Source organism: Prosopis cineraria, unplaced genomic scaffold (genome assembly GCF_029017545.1).
Source record: "Prosopis cineraria cultivar Desert tree isolate PC_DT_omini unplaced genomic scaffold, ASM2901754v1 PC8, whole genome shotgun sequence".
NCBI classification, from domain to species: Eukaryota; Viridiplantae; Streptophyta; class Magnoliopsida; order Fabales; family Fabaceae; genus Prosopis; species Prosopis cineraria.
Genome location: NW_026555339.1, coordinates 6,236,973 through 6,252,743, shown reverse-complemented (window position 1 = coordinate 6,252,743; position 15,771 = coordinate 6,236,973). Strand labels below are relative to the sequence as shown.

At 30.1% G+C, this 15,771-nt stretch overlaps 1 protein-coding gene across 1 annotated transcript; it reads left to right on the top strand.

The window, feature by feature from the left end:
* The first annotated feature begins 8,241 nt into the window (after positions 1 to 8,241).
* LOC129318484 (LRR receptor-like serine/threonine-protein kinase RGI3) lies at positions 8,242 to 12,337 on the top strand. Its single transcript, XM_054963276.1, is given in 5 exon segments — positions 8,242 to 8,518; positions 8,521 to 9,543; positions 9,546 to 11,291; positions 11,446 to 11,816; positions 11,818 to 12,337. Coding segments are annotated over 5 exon segments (3,327 nt in total). The 5' UTR covers positions 8,242 to 8,433; the 3' UTR covers positions 11,920 to 12,337.
* Positions 12,338 to 15,771: the final 3,434 nt, after the last annotated feature.

Below are 15,771 nucleotides of genomic sequence, written 5' to 3'. Positions count from 1 at the left end.
ATCGAGCGTATACAAAACTCAATTTTCAGTGGAGCACTTTGAAGGGTTTTGAGAAGGAAAGTGAAGTCATGGAGAAAAACAAAGGCTAAAGTGCCAAAAAAATGATTCAAACTAATCAATCCACGAGATCATCCTAATCCTTTTGAATCTTCCTAGAAGATTTTGCTCATGAGAAGCACTCAAGAGAAAGGACAGCTTTCCTTCACGTGTAATGTCTACGGCTAGTTATTGTCGACAAATTAGCACTTACTGGGGAGTAGAGGTGTTACCAAAAATTATGGCCATAGTCTTTATACTGCTATCATAATCTCTTTAATTAGCACAATAAATGTTAGATTTAAGAAGGCACATCCAGACTGATGGATGTAAATCAATATGATCAAAGTCTTCTATTATTATAAGATATGGGACTCATTTATGAACTCAACGTTCAAATCTCATGAAGTAACATTAGCGATAGAATTGGACTATTATCATTGGAAAATGAGTCTCAAGTATTTGACGGCAATATTATCCATGGTTGAGGCTGGTTTTCAATCATAAAGATGTGGATTGAGGGTGGTATTATCTGGATGATTTAGGTTGTAATCACAAGTTGGAGGAAATGGGACCAAAAGATTAGAAGCAAACAAGGAATTGATATATTGATTGTTGTTGAAGGTGATGATAATGATCTTCTCCATTCGTGTGTGAAATGGGGCAGAGCAACTTGGCAGCTCAGATGACATAAGTCTTTAGGGACGGTGGGACCCATGTGATTGAGAGATTGTGATGGGACTTTTGGGTTGATGTCAAGTGACAAATCTTCTTGTTGGATTGATCAATTTATAATTACTGTTTGGGGATTCAAAAGTCCACATGATGTGCAATCCCATTCACTAATTGCTTACTCTTTCATTGCACGTGTGCGCCTTCCATTCAGGACAAAACTGTCTCTTGATAGAACAACGCTATACCTTCCCTGGGTCCACCACCCCCCAGGGGAGGCCTTAAGGCAAACAATGAAGGCGCTTTTTTTTTTGGGAGGGGGGGGATCTTGTGTTGATTTGTCTGAAAAAAATTTATAAATTGAATTAATCTTGAATAAATACTCCCTCTAGCTGTGTATGCAAATCATCTGTTAAAAGAAATTGGTAGTCTTTTTATAAGTCACTTTGTATAAAATGTAGACCATTGATTGCTTTCTTTTAATTTTACTCTTTCATATTCATAATTTTTTAGAAGTAGAAAAAAAATGTTACATATGACTTGTGAGAGAGAAAATGTTTAAAACATACTCTCTCAAATGGCATACCAATAAAATTTTCATTTTCATAAAAATATAATCCATTGGAATTATAATATAAACCATAATTAATTAATTCACGATTTAGTAATAATGTTAGTTGAAACCTTAAATTCTTAAAAATAATTATATCTTTTGATTTATACCCTCATTAAATACCTTATATTAGATTTTTTATAATAGTAATTAAAATTTCAATGCTTGATTTTTTTAAAAAGAATAATAAATGAAGTAGAGGTATAGTTAAAAAAATAAATATAAAAGTTATTTAATATTTTATATTTTGAATCATGTAATGTTTCTAGAAGATGTCTTATTTTATTATCTAGAGGGAGTATATTGTTTTTTTCTTTTTACCATTAATTTTAATTATCAATGTATTTCATCATGAGTAAGATATAACTTTACACAAGAATCTAAATTAATAAATACGAGAGTAAAAATGAGAAAAAAATTATATGCATTAGGTTACTTATATTTTGAACTAATATTAGAAAAATATATTGTAAGGATAAATATAAGTAACTTAATACATGTAAAAAAATTTTCCAAACAACAACAATTATTTAACTACCTTTCCTTGAATTTGATGAGGTAGTTAAAAGTAATTTGTATATAAGACTAGAGGAACATATTGTAAAGATAAATACTAAAACCATCTTTTAAAAAAATTGATACTTTTTATAAGTCATTTTGTGTAAAAAAGTGAATCATTAATTACTTTCTTCTGATCTTATCCTTTCATAATTTTCTAGAAGTTGAGTAAAATATTACATATGACTTGAGAGAGGAAGTGTTTTAAAAAATAAGGATTAATAAGCAAAAAAATTTTGAACTATTGCTCAAAAATTGTCATAAATCCTGAACTCTTAAAATACGTAAAATAAATCTTAAACTTTTAAATTCACAGCAAAATAAACCTTAACCATTAACTTTTTAACTTCATTACTGTCTACAAATTTAACATTGACTATTATAATACCCACGTGAAAAGTAACGGTATTAAAAAAATTTATGGTCAGAGTTTGTTTTGCTATAAATTTAAAAGTTCAGGATTTATTTACATATTTTAAAATTTTAAAACTTAGGACGATTTTTGAGCAAGAGTTTAAGATTCTATTTACTCATATTTTAAATTAAAAAATTTCTTTCTTTTTCATACATCAATTATTTAACTACCTTTCATTGAATCTAATAAGGTAATTAGAATTTACTTGTATATAAAATCAGAGGAATATGTCAAAGATTAATTTTATGTTAAAAATATGTTGATAGCCACATGGGATTATGTCAAAAAATTGGATGTAAGTAGTAATTAAGATTCAAACCCTCTTGTAATTAAAAAAAAATGTTAAATGTATTGGTTTATTTTTCTGTAATTACTTATAGTTCATAAAATTATTTTGTAAATTGAGTTTGTTTAAGATTTCTCAATTCCCATCGTATGATTTGGGGTGTGTAAAGGAACTTTGTTTCAACCAATGATCTTAATTATCACAAGAACGTTATCAACAATTGACCCATTAAAAAGTGATGGCTATTTATTTTAGTTAATTACTAAGATCCAAAAACATGTTCAAATGGCTAAACTTTTTAGTCATGTTGAAAATTAATTAAATGAATATACATGTTAATCTTGTCTTAGTTTCATCCCTAAATTTTAATATATTGTTAAGCTCCCTTGAAAACATGAGGATAACATCGAAAATAATAGAGAAAGCCCACACAAAATCGAAATAAAACATTATAATTTTTTATTTTTATAAAAATTAATTTTAAACAAGAAGAATTAATTCAAAATAAGTTATTTTTTTGTTTTCAAAAGACAATAGAACTCTAACCTAAAATTTAAATCACAAAATAAGGATAACAAGTATTAATTTATAAAAAATTTTGCAAATATAACTCATGTTATAAGACCAAACTAAACAAACAATTAAATATTATTATATTTTATATTACAGTTGATTCATTTGTCAATGATATATTATTGTATTTTAATAATAAATACTTTATAAATTTTCAATGATAAACCATTCATATATTAATAATAATTCTTTATATATTAATGTGAACAAGTCATATTTCAAAATTTTTAAAAATTTGGTCATTATTTTAAAGGCACAAGATTTATTTTTAACCAATGAACCAATTTGCCCTAATTTCTATGCCTATGCATGATATAATAACTTCAATAAATCTATTAATTATGAGGCGTAAATAGTATGATGTATTTTCAAATCCCATATGACAAACAGAAGCCGCGTTCACTTAAATAATTTATTGGATTTGATTGATAATATGAAAGGGTAAATTTGCTATGGATTTTGATATTGACATGATTAGACTAATTAACTAACAAGAAATGGAAAAGGGGGTGAAGTTGGTTTAAACTTTTAATTGGTTATTAGATGAAAACACAAGTGACATCATCCCATTCGTGTGCCCCAAACTCTCATTAATTACAAACAAATCCATTCTTTAAACAACACTTAACTATTCAATTAGTGGTGGGGTTGCACTTTGGGGAGAATACCCTCTCCAAAATTATTAAATTATTGTGTCTCACTCATTGAATGTAGCCCTACTTTTTTATTGATTAAATGAAAACCTTTTGTGTACGTTGAAATTAATACTTTTAATTTTTATTTTCAAAAAAAAAATCAGAGATCAAATAAACTAACATTCTTATAAGTGTCAAAAGATTCATAATGCACCTAAACACAGTCATCAAATGTTTAAAGCTTAGGGATGTTCAATGTATCCATATCAACCAAATGTGCTAATCATATTCAAGATTCATTTTTTAGGGCTTGATACCAATCCCACTCACATGTTTCATATACTGTTTTTAAAGGATTTTTGTTCCTTTTGCATTATTCGTAGTTTGGAAATTAAGTTATGTTGCTCATAACTTATAGATAATGTAAGCTGTTATTTGTTTTGTATTTTATATTAATTTTTGTAAATTGTTGTTTTGAACAGAGAGAAACAAGAAAATAATTGTAACATGCTTTTATAAATAATGCTTTAAGAACAATTGCATTGAGGTGGCATATTTATGCATGCCCTTTAACATTAATTTCTTATTAAAAATTAAAATAAATTACCCATTTTTTGTTTTAATTTGAAAATAAACCGCCCAATTTTTTTTTGAAATTTTTATTAAGCTGCATTCAAAAAAATTATTTTTAAATATCCAAACTAAAACAGGAGTTAATTAATCCATCAAATCTATAATGCACTTAATTTTCCAAATGCTTTTAAAAATTAACCTAACATTGCTGGCCAAGGTAATAAAAATTAATTAACCTAACATCATAATCCATAACAATTAGCAAACATGCCTTTTTAACTTTGAAAGAGATCTTTCTTAATTATTAATCTAAAAAAAGATAGATCAAAGCGGCTGTTAGTAAAATTTTTTCCCATTTTAATAATCTGAAACAGAAGGAAGTGTATAACTCACATAATCTCCGAGAAAAAAAAAACAAGTTCAGTGACAAATCTTCTCAGTAATTAATGCAATAATAATTACAACCATTCACATCAGAAATTTTAATAAATTTTTAATTTACAAAATATAATAACACATCAGTAACATTTGAAAGAATTTCATACAATAAATAAATATTTTTATGGGAAAATTTTAAATTAAAGGGATTAAATGGAAGAAAACTCAAATATTTTAATTTTTCTAAGAAACTTTTCTTGCATAACCTGTGACTACTGATCACATGGTGGGTGATGAGCAACTGAGAAATATTTAAACAAATAATTTGTTTTTATTTTGTATTCATATGGCTCTGATTTTCCAATGACATCAATTTAATATCCAACGTTGTCCCTTCCACTTAAGGTCACCAAGTTCTTTTCTTACTTTTCTTTTAATTCTTTATAGCATAAGCAACAACACACAGTACGACCAAATTTCAAACTATTAAATAAAACTTTTTATTTTTTAATTTTAATATTCCTCACCTTCATGTGCACTTCAAGTCTTTATCAGATTTCACATGCTTTCCTTCAATCTTTATGTAAACAAATCCAAAGGCGTCAATACTAGATTTTGTTTAATTGATTTATTTATTTAAATTAAGCTACTTAATTATGGATGTTCAAAGCATATAGCTAGGCTTAATAATAGAGCTAAGCATGTGATGGGATGTGAAATTTGACGTAATACGTTAGAAATTTATTGTTTATATCAACTTTTTAGGTCTAAATTATATCATATTTAACTTTCTTTAGTCTGGTCAAAATTAACAGTGAACTTTCATTCAATAAGAAAAAGATCAAAGAAGATTATTGAACGTCATTACTTGTTAGTATTAGATTCATATCTTTTACAAGCGTATAAGAAACGGTGACAAAAATTTAAAATATATTGTATTAGCTTTTTTTCTTTACCAAATTTTTTTATTTTTAATCCCTTTTTGGTCACACGTTTTAGAGTTTTTTTTTTTGTGGTAAGTAAATACTTACTAAATTACTACATGTGGCTCTCATTCTGGTAATGTTATATCATGAGAGAAAGAGGATAAAATTATAGAGTTTTTTTTTAAAAAAAAAAAAACCAGCAACGCCGAGTTATCACATTATCCCATAGTCTGTATTTTTTTCCTGTTTTTTTTTTTAAACAACAAAGCATACTTAAACTTCTTCATTTGCCTAAATTAAAAGAAAATTAAGTTCACAAAGTAACTTAAAAATAAAACGAATTTTTACTTACACTTCGACGTTAAAATAGACATATAATAATCCAAATTTATACTCCAAGTGTGTCAACATAATATATGACACAATATGTGTGTGTGGGCAAATTTGTTAAAGATTCAACCAAAATTCTAAAAAGACATAAGTTTACAGTCTGTGAGGATAATTTTATTGATAAGTTATTTGTAAATGTTTCTGGAAACGTTACATAAATATTATATGATACTAATAAATCTACAAGACCAACTCATATAAACATTTTCTTGACAATAATATATATTCAAGCTTTAAATTATTATGTCATAACTAATATAAATATATAATTACACTATATATATAATTATAATTATAATATTACACCCATATAAGAGGGAACTTATTAATAAGCAATCTTTATAGTAAGTGTTTACATAAAGCCTACTTTGACCCTAATTAATGCGTTGGGCCAATTCACCTAGATTTTCTCTTGAAAATAATATATATTCAAGATTTAAAATATTATGTCACGACTAATGTGAATAATCAGACTATTCATATATCCCGGACATGAACATAATTTTGCCCAAAAAAGAAATATATGATTTTGCAGATAAAACTTGAAAGAATAGGGACAAGTAGGAACCACATGTGAGTGATTAATGAACAGGGGCCACAAAAAAGAGATGGACCACAAATGGGCCAAGCAAAGCAAATGGAAGAGAATTATGATTTTGGTTAAGAGAACTCAGAGCCTAAACTCTCACATTAATTAATCACTTTGATTATAATGTCTCTTCTGTTTGATAATCAGCCTTTCACTTCTGTGAGATCAGAGAAACCCATCTAAATATATAAATAAAAGTGCTTCACCTATCGCAATTTCACTAGCCATGTTCCCTGCCAACCATATCACCTCAATGTTTGAAGATGAAAAATAATGACCATATCAGGATGAACAAGATAACAGTAGTGTCCATGTGGGCAACACATATCTATCTTATAGTTGAAATTTACATCACTATGATTCTCTTTCCTCATTTTTATATCTATTCTTTTTTTTTTTTATCGCTCATAATCCTCAATATCTTTCATCTCTATCTAAATTCAAATGTCCTTCTCAATCTATGCTAATGAAAATTTCTCAGGTTTTAATCTTATTTTTTTAAAATATATTTTTATTATATATAAATTTATTCAAAATTTTCAGAAAAATTTGTGATTGAATATTTATAATTTATAAAAATTTTAATTAAGTCTTTATTGTTTAACCACAAGTCTTTATTAAATTTTATTAATACAAGTAATTATATATTATTTTTATACTATCAACAAATATAATTTAGGGAAAATGATAATAAAATCTCCCAAATTATATAAATGACAATTTAATCCCTTAAAAAGGTCATAATTCCACTTAAGTTCTTATGGATTTTTGTGTCAATAAATTTTAAAGTGAATAAACTATTTTATCCTTATTAAAATAAAAAGAATTAATCACAATCTTTATTTGAAGAATAATAATTTTTATTCTATGAATCACAAGAGTTGAATAAGATATCATAATTTATTAAGTATACTTTTTGTTTTTAAAAAATAAGCCCTAATCACAACTTTTATTTAAAAAATAATAATTTTTGTTCTGTGAATAATAAGAATAGAACAAAAATTACTACTTGTCAAGTATAATTTTTATTATTCAAAAATAAGTTTTTAATAACAGACTCTATTTACAATTTTTATTCAAAGAATCACAAAAATTAAATAAAAAATCACAACTTTTTAATTTAAAATTTATTGGCACAGAGGTTTCAATACTTCAGTAAAATTATGATATTTTGAAAGATCAGATTATCATTTATATAATTCGAGAAGATTTAGTGTTATTTTCCCTATAATTTATGATAATTAAAGTATCAAAGAGTTATAAATAATAAAATAAAATTAACTTGCATATATGACAAAATATTACGTTTTGGAAATAAATAAAAAAATTTCATATTTTTAAAAATCATTAAATTCAACTCATCTTCATTCTAATTGATTTATTTATTTGGTTTTATTCCCAAATAGTCCTAAAAATTTGAATCCAAATATTTAAAAATCATCAACCCTTAACTATTCATTATGAGGCACTAACAGAAGGGAGTAATAACTAATTGGAATCCATTCAGACAGCAAAAGAAGCATAAGAATTCAACCCAATACTTGAGAGGTTACATGGAGAGACACAATATATAAAGAGCCAAGGTTCAGCTGGAATTAAAAACATCAAGATGGGTATGACGATGTCTTCATCACTAAACAAAACTCATTACAATAATAAAAGAATACAGAAGAAGCTGGCTCTTGGATCCAGATCTTCTTTCCTTCTTCGTTATCTATAAACAAAACATGGGATTTCCCCCTCTGCAATCCCAATACACTTCTCTTGTTCTTCTCCTCTCTCTTCAGCAATGCCTGTAAGCTTAAGAAATCCTTCACTTTCTCCCAGATTCTCCTCCCTCACCTTACTTCTCTCCATAAACTCTCTCCTCCTCTCTTCTTCTCATGTTGCTACTCCGTTGAAGAACAAGGACAAACTCTTCTTGCATGGAAGAACAGTTTGAACAGTACAGAGGATGCCTTATTAGCATCCTGGAATCCTTCAGATTCAAGCCCTTGCAAATGGGTTGGTGTTCGCTGCAACTCCAGAGGGGATGTGGAGGAGATAAGCTTGAAATCTGTGGACCTGAAAGGCTCATCATTGCCTTTAAATTTTCAAGCTCTCGAGTCTTTGAAGGTTCTTGACCTGTCATCAACCAACCTCACAGGTTCTATTCCAAGAGAGATTGGAGACTATGGAGAGCTTGTTTCTATTGATCTCAGTGGGAATTTTCTCTCTGGTGAAATACCAGAAGATATTTGCAGGCTGAGAAAACTTGAGAGTTTGTCTTTACATACAAACTTTCTTGAAGGTAATATTCCATCCAACATTGGGAATCTCTCCAGTCTTGTGAATTTGACTTTGTATGACAACCATCTCAGCGGTGCAATCCCGAAGAGTCTGGGGTCTTTAAGGAGGCTTCAAGTTTTCAGAGCTGGTGGGAATAAGAACCTTAAAGGTGAGCTGCCATGGGAGATTGGAAACTGCACCAGCTTGGTCATGTTGGGCCTTGCAGAAACCAGCATTTCTGGGAGCCTTCCTTCTTCAATAGGAATGCTGAAGAACATTCAAACCATAGCTATTTACACAACTCTCTTGTCAGGCTCAATTCCTAATGAAATTGGGAATTGCAGTGAGCTGCAGAATTTGTACTTGTATCAGAACTCTATTTCAGGTCCAATCCCAAGTCAAATTGCGAATCTCAGAAAGCTTCGGAGTATTCTCTTATGGCAGAACAGTCTAGTGGGTACAATCCCAGAAGAGCTTGGAAGCTGCACAGAGCTCAGAGTTGTAGACTTTTCAGAAAACCTCCTCACTGGAAGCATACCAAGGAGCTTTGGGATGCTTTCAAATATTGAGGAAATCCAGCTTAGTGTTAATCGGTTGACAGGTACTATACCTCCTGAGATTACAAATTGCACTCTCTGACTCAGTTGGAAGTTGACAACAATGCTCTTTTTGGAGAGATTCCTGCTCTCATAGGCAACTTGAAAAGCTTGAATCTGTTCTTTGCATGGCAGAACAAGCTCACTGGGAAAATCCCAGAGAGTCTGTCTGAGTGCCAAGATCTTGACGCACTTGACCTGTCTTACAATAATCTGATTGGTTCAATACCAAAATCTCTCTTTGGGTTGAGGAATCTCACTAAACTCTTGCTTATTTCTAATGAACTATCAGGCTTTGTTCCTCCTGATATAGGAAACTGCACTAGTCTCTTCAGGTTAAGGTTGAACCGGAATAGATTTGCAGGGTCCATTCCACCTGAGATAGGAAACTTGAAGAATCTCAATTTTATGGATATGAGCAACAATCACTTTGTGGGGGAGATTCCTCCAACATTATCTGGATGCGAGAACCTTGAGTTTATTGACTTGCATTCAAATTCTCTCACAGGCTCTCTCCCAGAGACTCTCCCAAGAAGTCTTCGATTAATAGATTTCTCGGACAATAGGCTCACTGGCCTGCTGAGTCGTTCCATTGGTTCGTTAACTGAACTGACCAAACTCAATCTGGGAAAGAATCAACTCAGTGGAACAATGCCAGAAGAGATCTCGTCTTGCTCTAAGCTTCAACTTCTAGACCTGGGAAGCAACGATTTCTCAGGAGAAATTCCAAAGCAATTGGGCCAAATCCCATCATTGGAAATCTCTTTAAATCTCAGCTTCAATCAATTTTCTGGCCAAATCCCATCTCAAGTCTCTGGTCTCACAAAACTGGGTGTACTTGATCTCTCCCACAACCACCTCTCAGGGAACCTGAACTCTCTCTCTGACCTTCAAAACCTCGTATCCTTAAACGTCTCCTTCAACGACTTCTCTGGTGAATTACCCGACACCCCATTTTTCAAAAGGCTGCCTTTAAGTGACCTCACCCCAAATAAAGGCCTCTACATCTCCGGCGCCGACGGTTTGACTCCGGTCGACAGAGTGGGACCCAGTAAAGTCCATGGCAGATCAGCAATGATCATCATGTCCATTCTCCTAAGCACAAGTGCAGTACTCGTACTTCTCACAGTCTATGCCTTGGTACGTTCTCATATCCGAAACAGAGCGATCATAGAAGATAGCTCATGGGAGATGACTTTTTATCAGAAGCTCGAAATCTCCTCCATTGATGATGTCATCAAGAGCCTGACGTCATCCAACGTGATCGGCACCGGAAGCTCCGGGGTGGTGTACAAGGTAACAATCCCCAATAGCTCCATCGGCGAACTAGCAGTTAAGAAAATGTGGTCATCAGAAGAATCCGGAGCGTTCGAGTCCGAGATTCGAACTCTGGGTTCAATCCGACACAAGAACATCGTGAGACTTCTAGGATGGGGATCCAACAAGAACCTCAAGCTTCTGTTCTACGACTACCTCCCCAACGGCAGCCTGAGCTCGATGCTTCACGGTTCCGGAAAAGGAAGCGCGGATTGGGAAACCAGGTACGAGGTTGTGGTGGGTGTGGCTCACGCGCTGGCTTATTTACACCACGATTGCCTCCCTCCAATACTTCACGGAGACGTGAAGGCCATGAACGTGTTACTGGACGACAGGTTTCAAGCTTATCTTGCAGATTTTGGCCTGGCCAGGATTGTTCATGAAAAAGACGACGCTCATGATCATTTTGATCCAAAACCACTTCATAGAACATATCTTGCTGGTTCTTACGGATACATGGCTCCAGGTGTGTGTGTTATATTTATCTTATTCTCATTTCAAACCCCGAAAGCTTATTTGCAGAATGTCATGTATGTGTGTTACATTTATCTTATTCTCAATTCAAACCCCGAAAGCTTATTTGCAGAATGTCATGTATTGATTGTTGTGAATATGTACAGAACATGCATCGATGCAGAGAATCACAGAGAAGAGTGACGTGTATAGTTATGGTGTGGTTCTGTTGGAAGTGTTGACTGGGAAGCACCCACTAGACCCAACGTTGCCAGGTGGCGCACACATGGTTCAGTGGGTTCGGGACCACTTAGCCAATAAGGGCGGGCCGTCTGATATTCTGGACCCAAAGCTCAGAGGGAGGGCTGACCCAGCGATGCATGAGATGGTTCAGACTCTGGCAGTGTCGTTCCTGTGCGTGAGCACCAAGCCTGAGGATCGCCCTACGATGAAGGACGTTGTGGCGATGCTGAAGGAAATCAGAGCTGTTGAATCCTCGAGGTTGGATTGTGATGAACTGAAGAAGGGCAAAATCATCGTTACATAAAGGATCGCCGTATCCTGTTCCGCCACCTGAGCGTCTGCTTTCGTCGCATGAATCTTCTAATTGTTCCTTTCATTTCTCAGATGACTCGGTCTAAAGAAGAAAATATTAATTCTAATTATAAATAAATTATATTGGGATGTAAGATGTGTATTCTTTTTTTAGGATTATTTCCCATGTAATTGTAGGTGTCTCCTTGAAATTATGTATGCCAAAGTGTACTATTTGGGAATCAGCAGCCTGTGACCTGGGGAAGTAGAGTTCATCGCAATCTTCTAGCGTAGAGAAGAAAAGAAGTTTCAAGTAAATTCGAATTAATGGGATTGTCTGTATAAATTTACTGCTTCCGAGGTTTCAATTTCAGTGGCCATGTGGTTAATTAATGTTCTACAAAGAAATTTATGTAGTAACATGCATGTTTGTTTTGGCCAAAAAAAGTAGCATGCATGTTTGTTGATGTTGATACCAACCAGGAAGGGGATTTATAGGATAAATAGTAAAACTTTGTGTAAATATGTACTTTCTCCTGCTCTTGTTACAAGACGCTCTCTAAAAAAATTTATTAATCCTTAATATAAGTTACTTTATAAGGTATTAATTATATTTTTTTAATATTATATCTACACTTTTTAAAAAGATTTGTTCATCCTGAGACACTTTGTAAGATATTAACTATATTTTTTTATATTATTTCTATTCAAATTCATTAATTATGAGAGAGAATACAATTTAATTTTAAAAAAATTTCACTTAAATAGGTTAAAAGTTAAAATTGAAAGTTTATTATATTTTCATACAAATTTAATAACTTAACCAACTCTTATTATTTTAAATAAGATAGTTAAAGATACCTTATAATAAGTATATGAGAGAATATACTTTCTTTTCTTTTTAATACTCCCTTGTGTCTTTAATATAAGATAATTTTTAATTAATTTTTTTCTTTAATATAAGATGAGGTAAAAGTAATTATCTCCTTTTTTTCAATCCCTTATTTACTTGTTATCATTTTCATTTGTATCCCTAAACAACAATTTATTATAGTTACTAATTATAAAAAAGGGTAAAATTAAAAAGTTACAATATACTTCTAACAATTTTAAAGATATAACTATCACTTTTAGTAAACATGAAGTTGATTAACTTTCTTATATTAAGAACGGAGGAATATAATTTATAACATGTTTTAATGGAATTAAAAAAATTAAAATTCATTAACTATCTTTAAAAATCTAATAAGTTTCCAATTACATATTTTAATAATACATTTTTTCTTATCAAGATTTGACGAGAAGTAAAAGAAAAAATTTATAACAAAAAATTAATAATATGTTTTATAAATATGATCAAAACAATTCTTCTCCTACCCTTATAAATAGGACCAAAATAATGTATAATCACAAGTAGTGACAATTTTTCAACACATTAATTTTAAGAACAAGGAGAAAGTATATTAAACTTTTTATTCATGAAATTAATTTGCTTATTATGTTTTTTTATAATTAGTGTTGTTTTACCCAATGAAATAAGATTCCAGGTGTCAATAGAAATTCCAAGAAGAAGAACACAGCAAAGCAGCTTTGTTTATGGATGGTTCTCACATGGTCCCCTGTTAAATAGTTCACATGTCTATGTGCTGTCTGATAAAGACCTACCAGGGATTAGAAATTCCTCCACCGAAATAAATAAATCAATAAATAATATAAATACAAATAGACACAGAGAAACGGTTGGAGGTTCAAAGGCCGTATATGTGAATAAGAGAGCGCACATGCATCTTCTGAAATGCAAAGTAATTACAACTTCAGTACCAACGAAAAAAAGTGAACCTGTTAAGTCAATTTTTTTTGGAAGAAAAAACTAATTAAAGGAAGGTGATTGAAATCCTAATCACTTGCTTAATTACGAAATTAATCCATAGTTATGACTAAAAGAACTGGGCATTCTATATCAACACATTTTCTAAATTATAAGCAGTTTATACTGTATATATTTTCTTTGTATAGATTTTTTTAAGAAAATTATTGTTTATGGCTTATTGCCTTAAATGCTTTCTAGTGCATCGGCTTTAATTTAGTACTTGTTTTCATATATTGTTTTATTTTAATTTTCTAATAAATCTCCAATTATTATAACATTTAATGTCATTAAGTATTGTTAACAGACAATTGTCCTAGTCAAAAAGCTACCCCTTCCATTTAAAAATATAAGACATTTTTAACTGAATATCATTCCTTAATAAAATAGTTACCTACTTTAAATAACCTTATCTTTTCGTATTTACCTCTATTAAACATCATATAATAAATATAAAGTCATTATTAATAGAGGTATTTTAAAAAAAAATAATAATTACATATCAAAAGACTAAAAATGTCTTATTTTTTGAAACACTAACTCTTTAAAAAATACCTTATATTTTTAAATGAAAGGAGTATCTTTTTTATTTGGAAGTGTAAGATTTAAACTCAATGTAGATATGTTTGTGTGCGGGTGCATTTCTCTTTCTTATAGAAAAATGTTTAGGTGAGGGGGTAATTTTTTTTAAAAAATGTCATTAAGTGTCTCTTTTTCTTGCATTAGGTCGCAAAAGGTCGATATTAAAGAAATTCACCAACTAATTGTATCAGTCTTATGATTTTTGACTTGATTTTAGTCTATTTGTAGACCTGATATTAAAAAAAAAAAATAGAAGCTAAAATTGTAGTATTTGGCTGTCTCTGTTTTTGACAGCAACTTTTTGACTCTGGAAAGGAAAGGATTGAGAGGAGAGACGGTGATAAAGTAAATCTTAATATCTTCAAAGATACTACAGTTGATAATATATATTATATAATGTAAAAACTACTATGCATTACTACATATTTTCTATTTAATTAGTCATCGGAAATTCAATCCAAATAAAAAATGGAAATTCATCACACACACACACACACACACATCATGTTTAATTATGGTTATAGCTTTTTTTTTAATACGTTATGTTTTATTTTTCGAGATATCGCTTACAAAAGTTAGAAATTTTAAAGCAATATTGCTAACGACTCCAACGGCAAGTCATACAGGAAAAGAACAAAAACCTGTTTGTTCATTTTGTGCTTCTGGTTTTAGTTAGAGATGGAAACCGAGAGGCCATGGTCCTTACAGGCTCAAACTCTAAAACTCAATTTTTTAAATTTTTGGCATAATCTTAAAGCCTGACCTTTATTTAAAAAAATTCAAGGTGAAGCTTATAGGCCTACTTAAAAAAAAATCAACATTATAATTTAAATAGGATATAAAACAAATCAATATCTTACATCAAAAAAAGATCTAGAAGTCTAAATTTAAAATGAAAATTAAAATTTTTAATTTAAATATAAATCCTTTTTATCATCATCTAAAATTAGAATATTAAATTCTTTATATTTAAGTTCACTTGTTAAATATGGAGGTAAAGTTTCAATGTCAATTATCCTACAACTTCTTATTTATCACCTACAATAAATATTAATCAAATTGTGTCATTATCATATGTATATATATATGTATGTATGTATATCAGAAGATAAAATATAAAAATTATCATAAAATAGTACAAAACCATGTAAACACAAGTACATATTAAAATTGCACATTATCTGAAAGAAGGTGAGAATGATACTTTATTAAAATACAAGAGCCTATGCTAAAAGCTGATTCTTTAACTTTTGTAGTGATCAAAATATTTAAATATCACATGTCATCTTTAAAAGATTAAAAAATCATTATTGATTAATTTTCCACCAATGCAACATGTCTAATTTTGAAAATTGTTGACAATCAAAGAAGCTTCTTTTAAATAATAATTTAATTTAGATTTTTTAATAAAAGAAGCATCCCTATTCTCAAAATTTAAAAAAAAAATCTAAATTTAAAAAACTTCCTAATATAATCATACCATGTGTTTTTAGTTTTTACAAATAAAAAA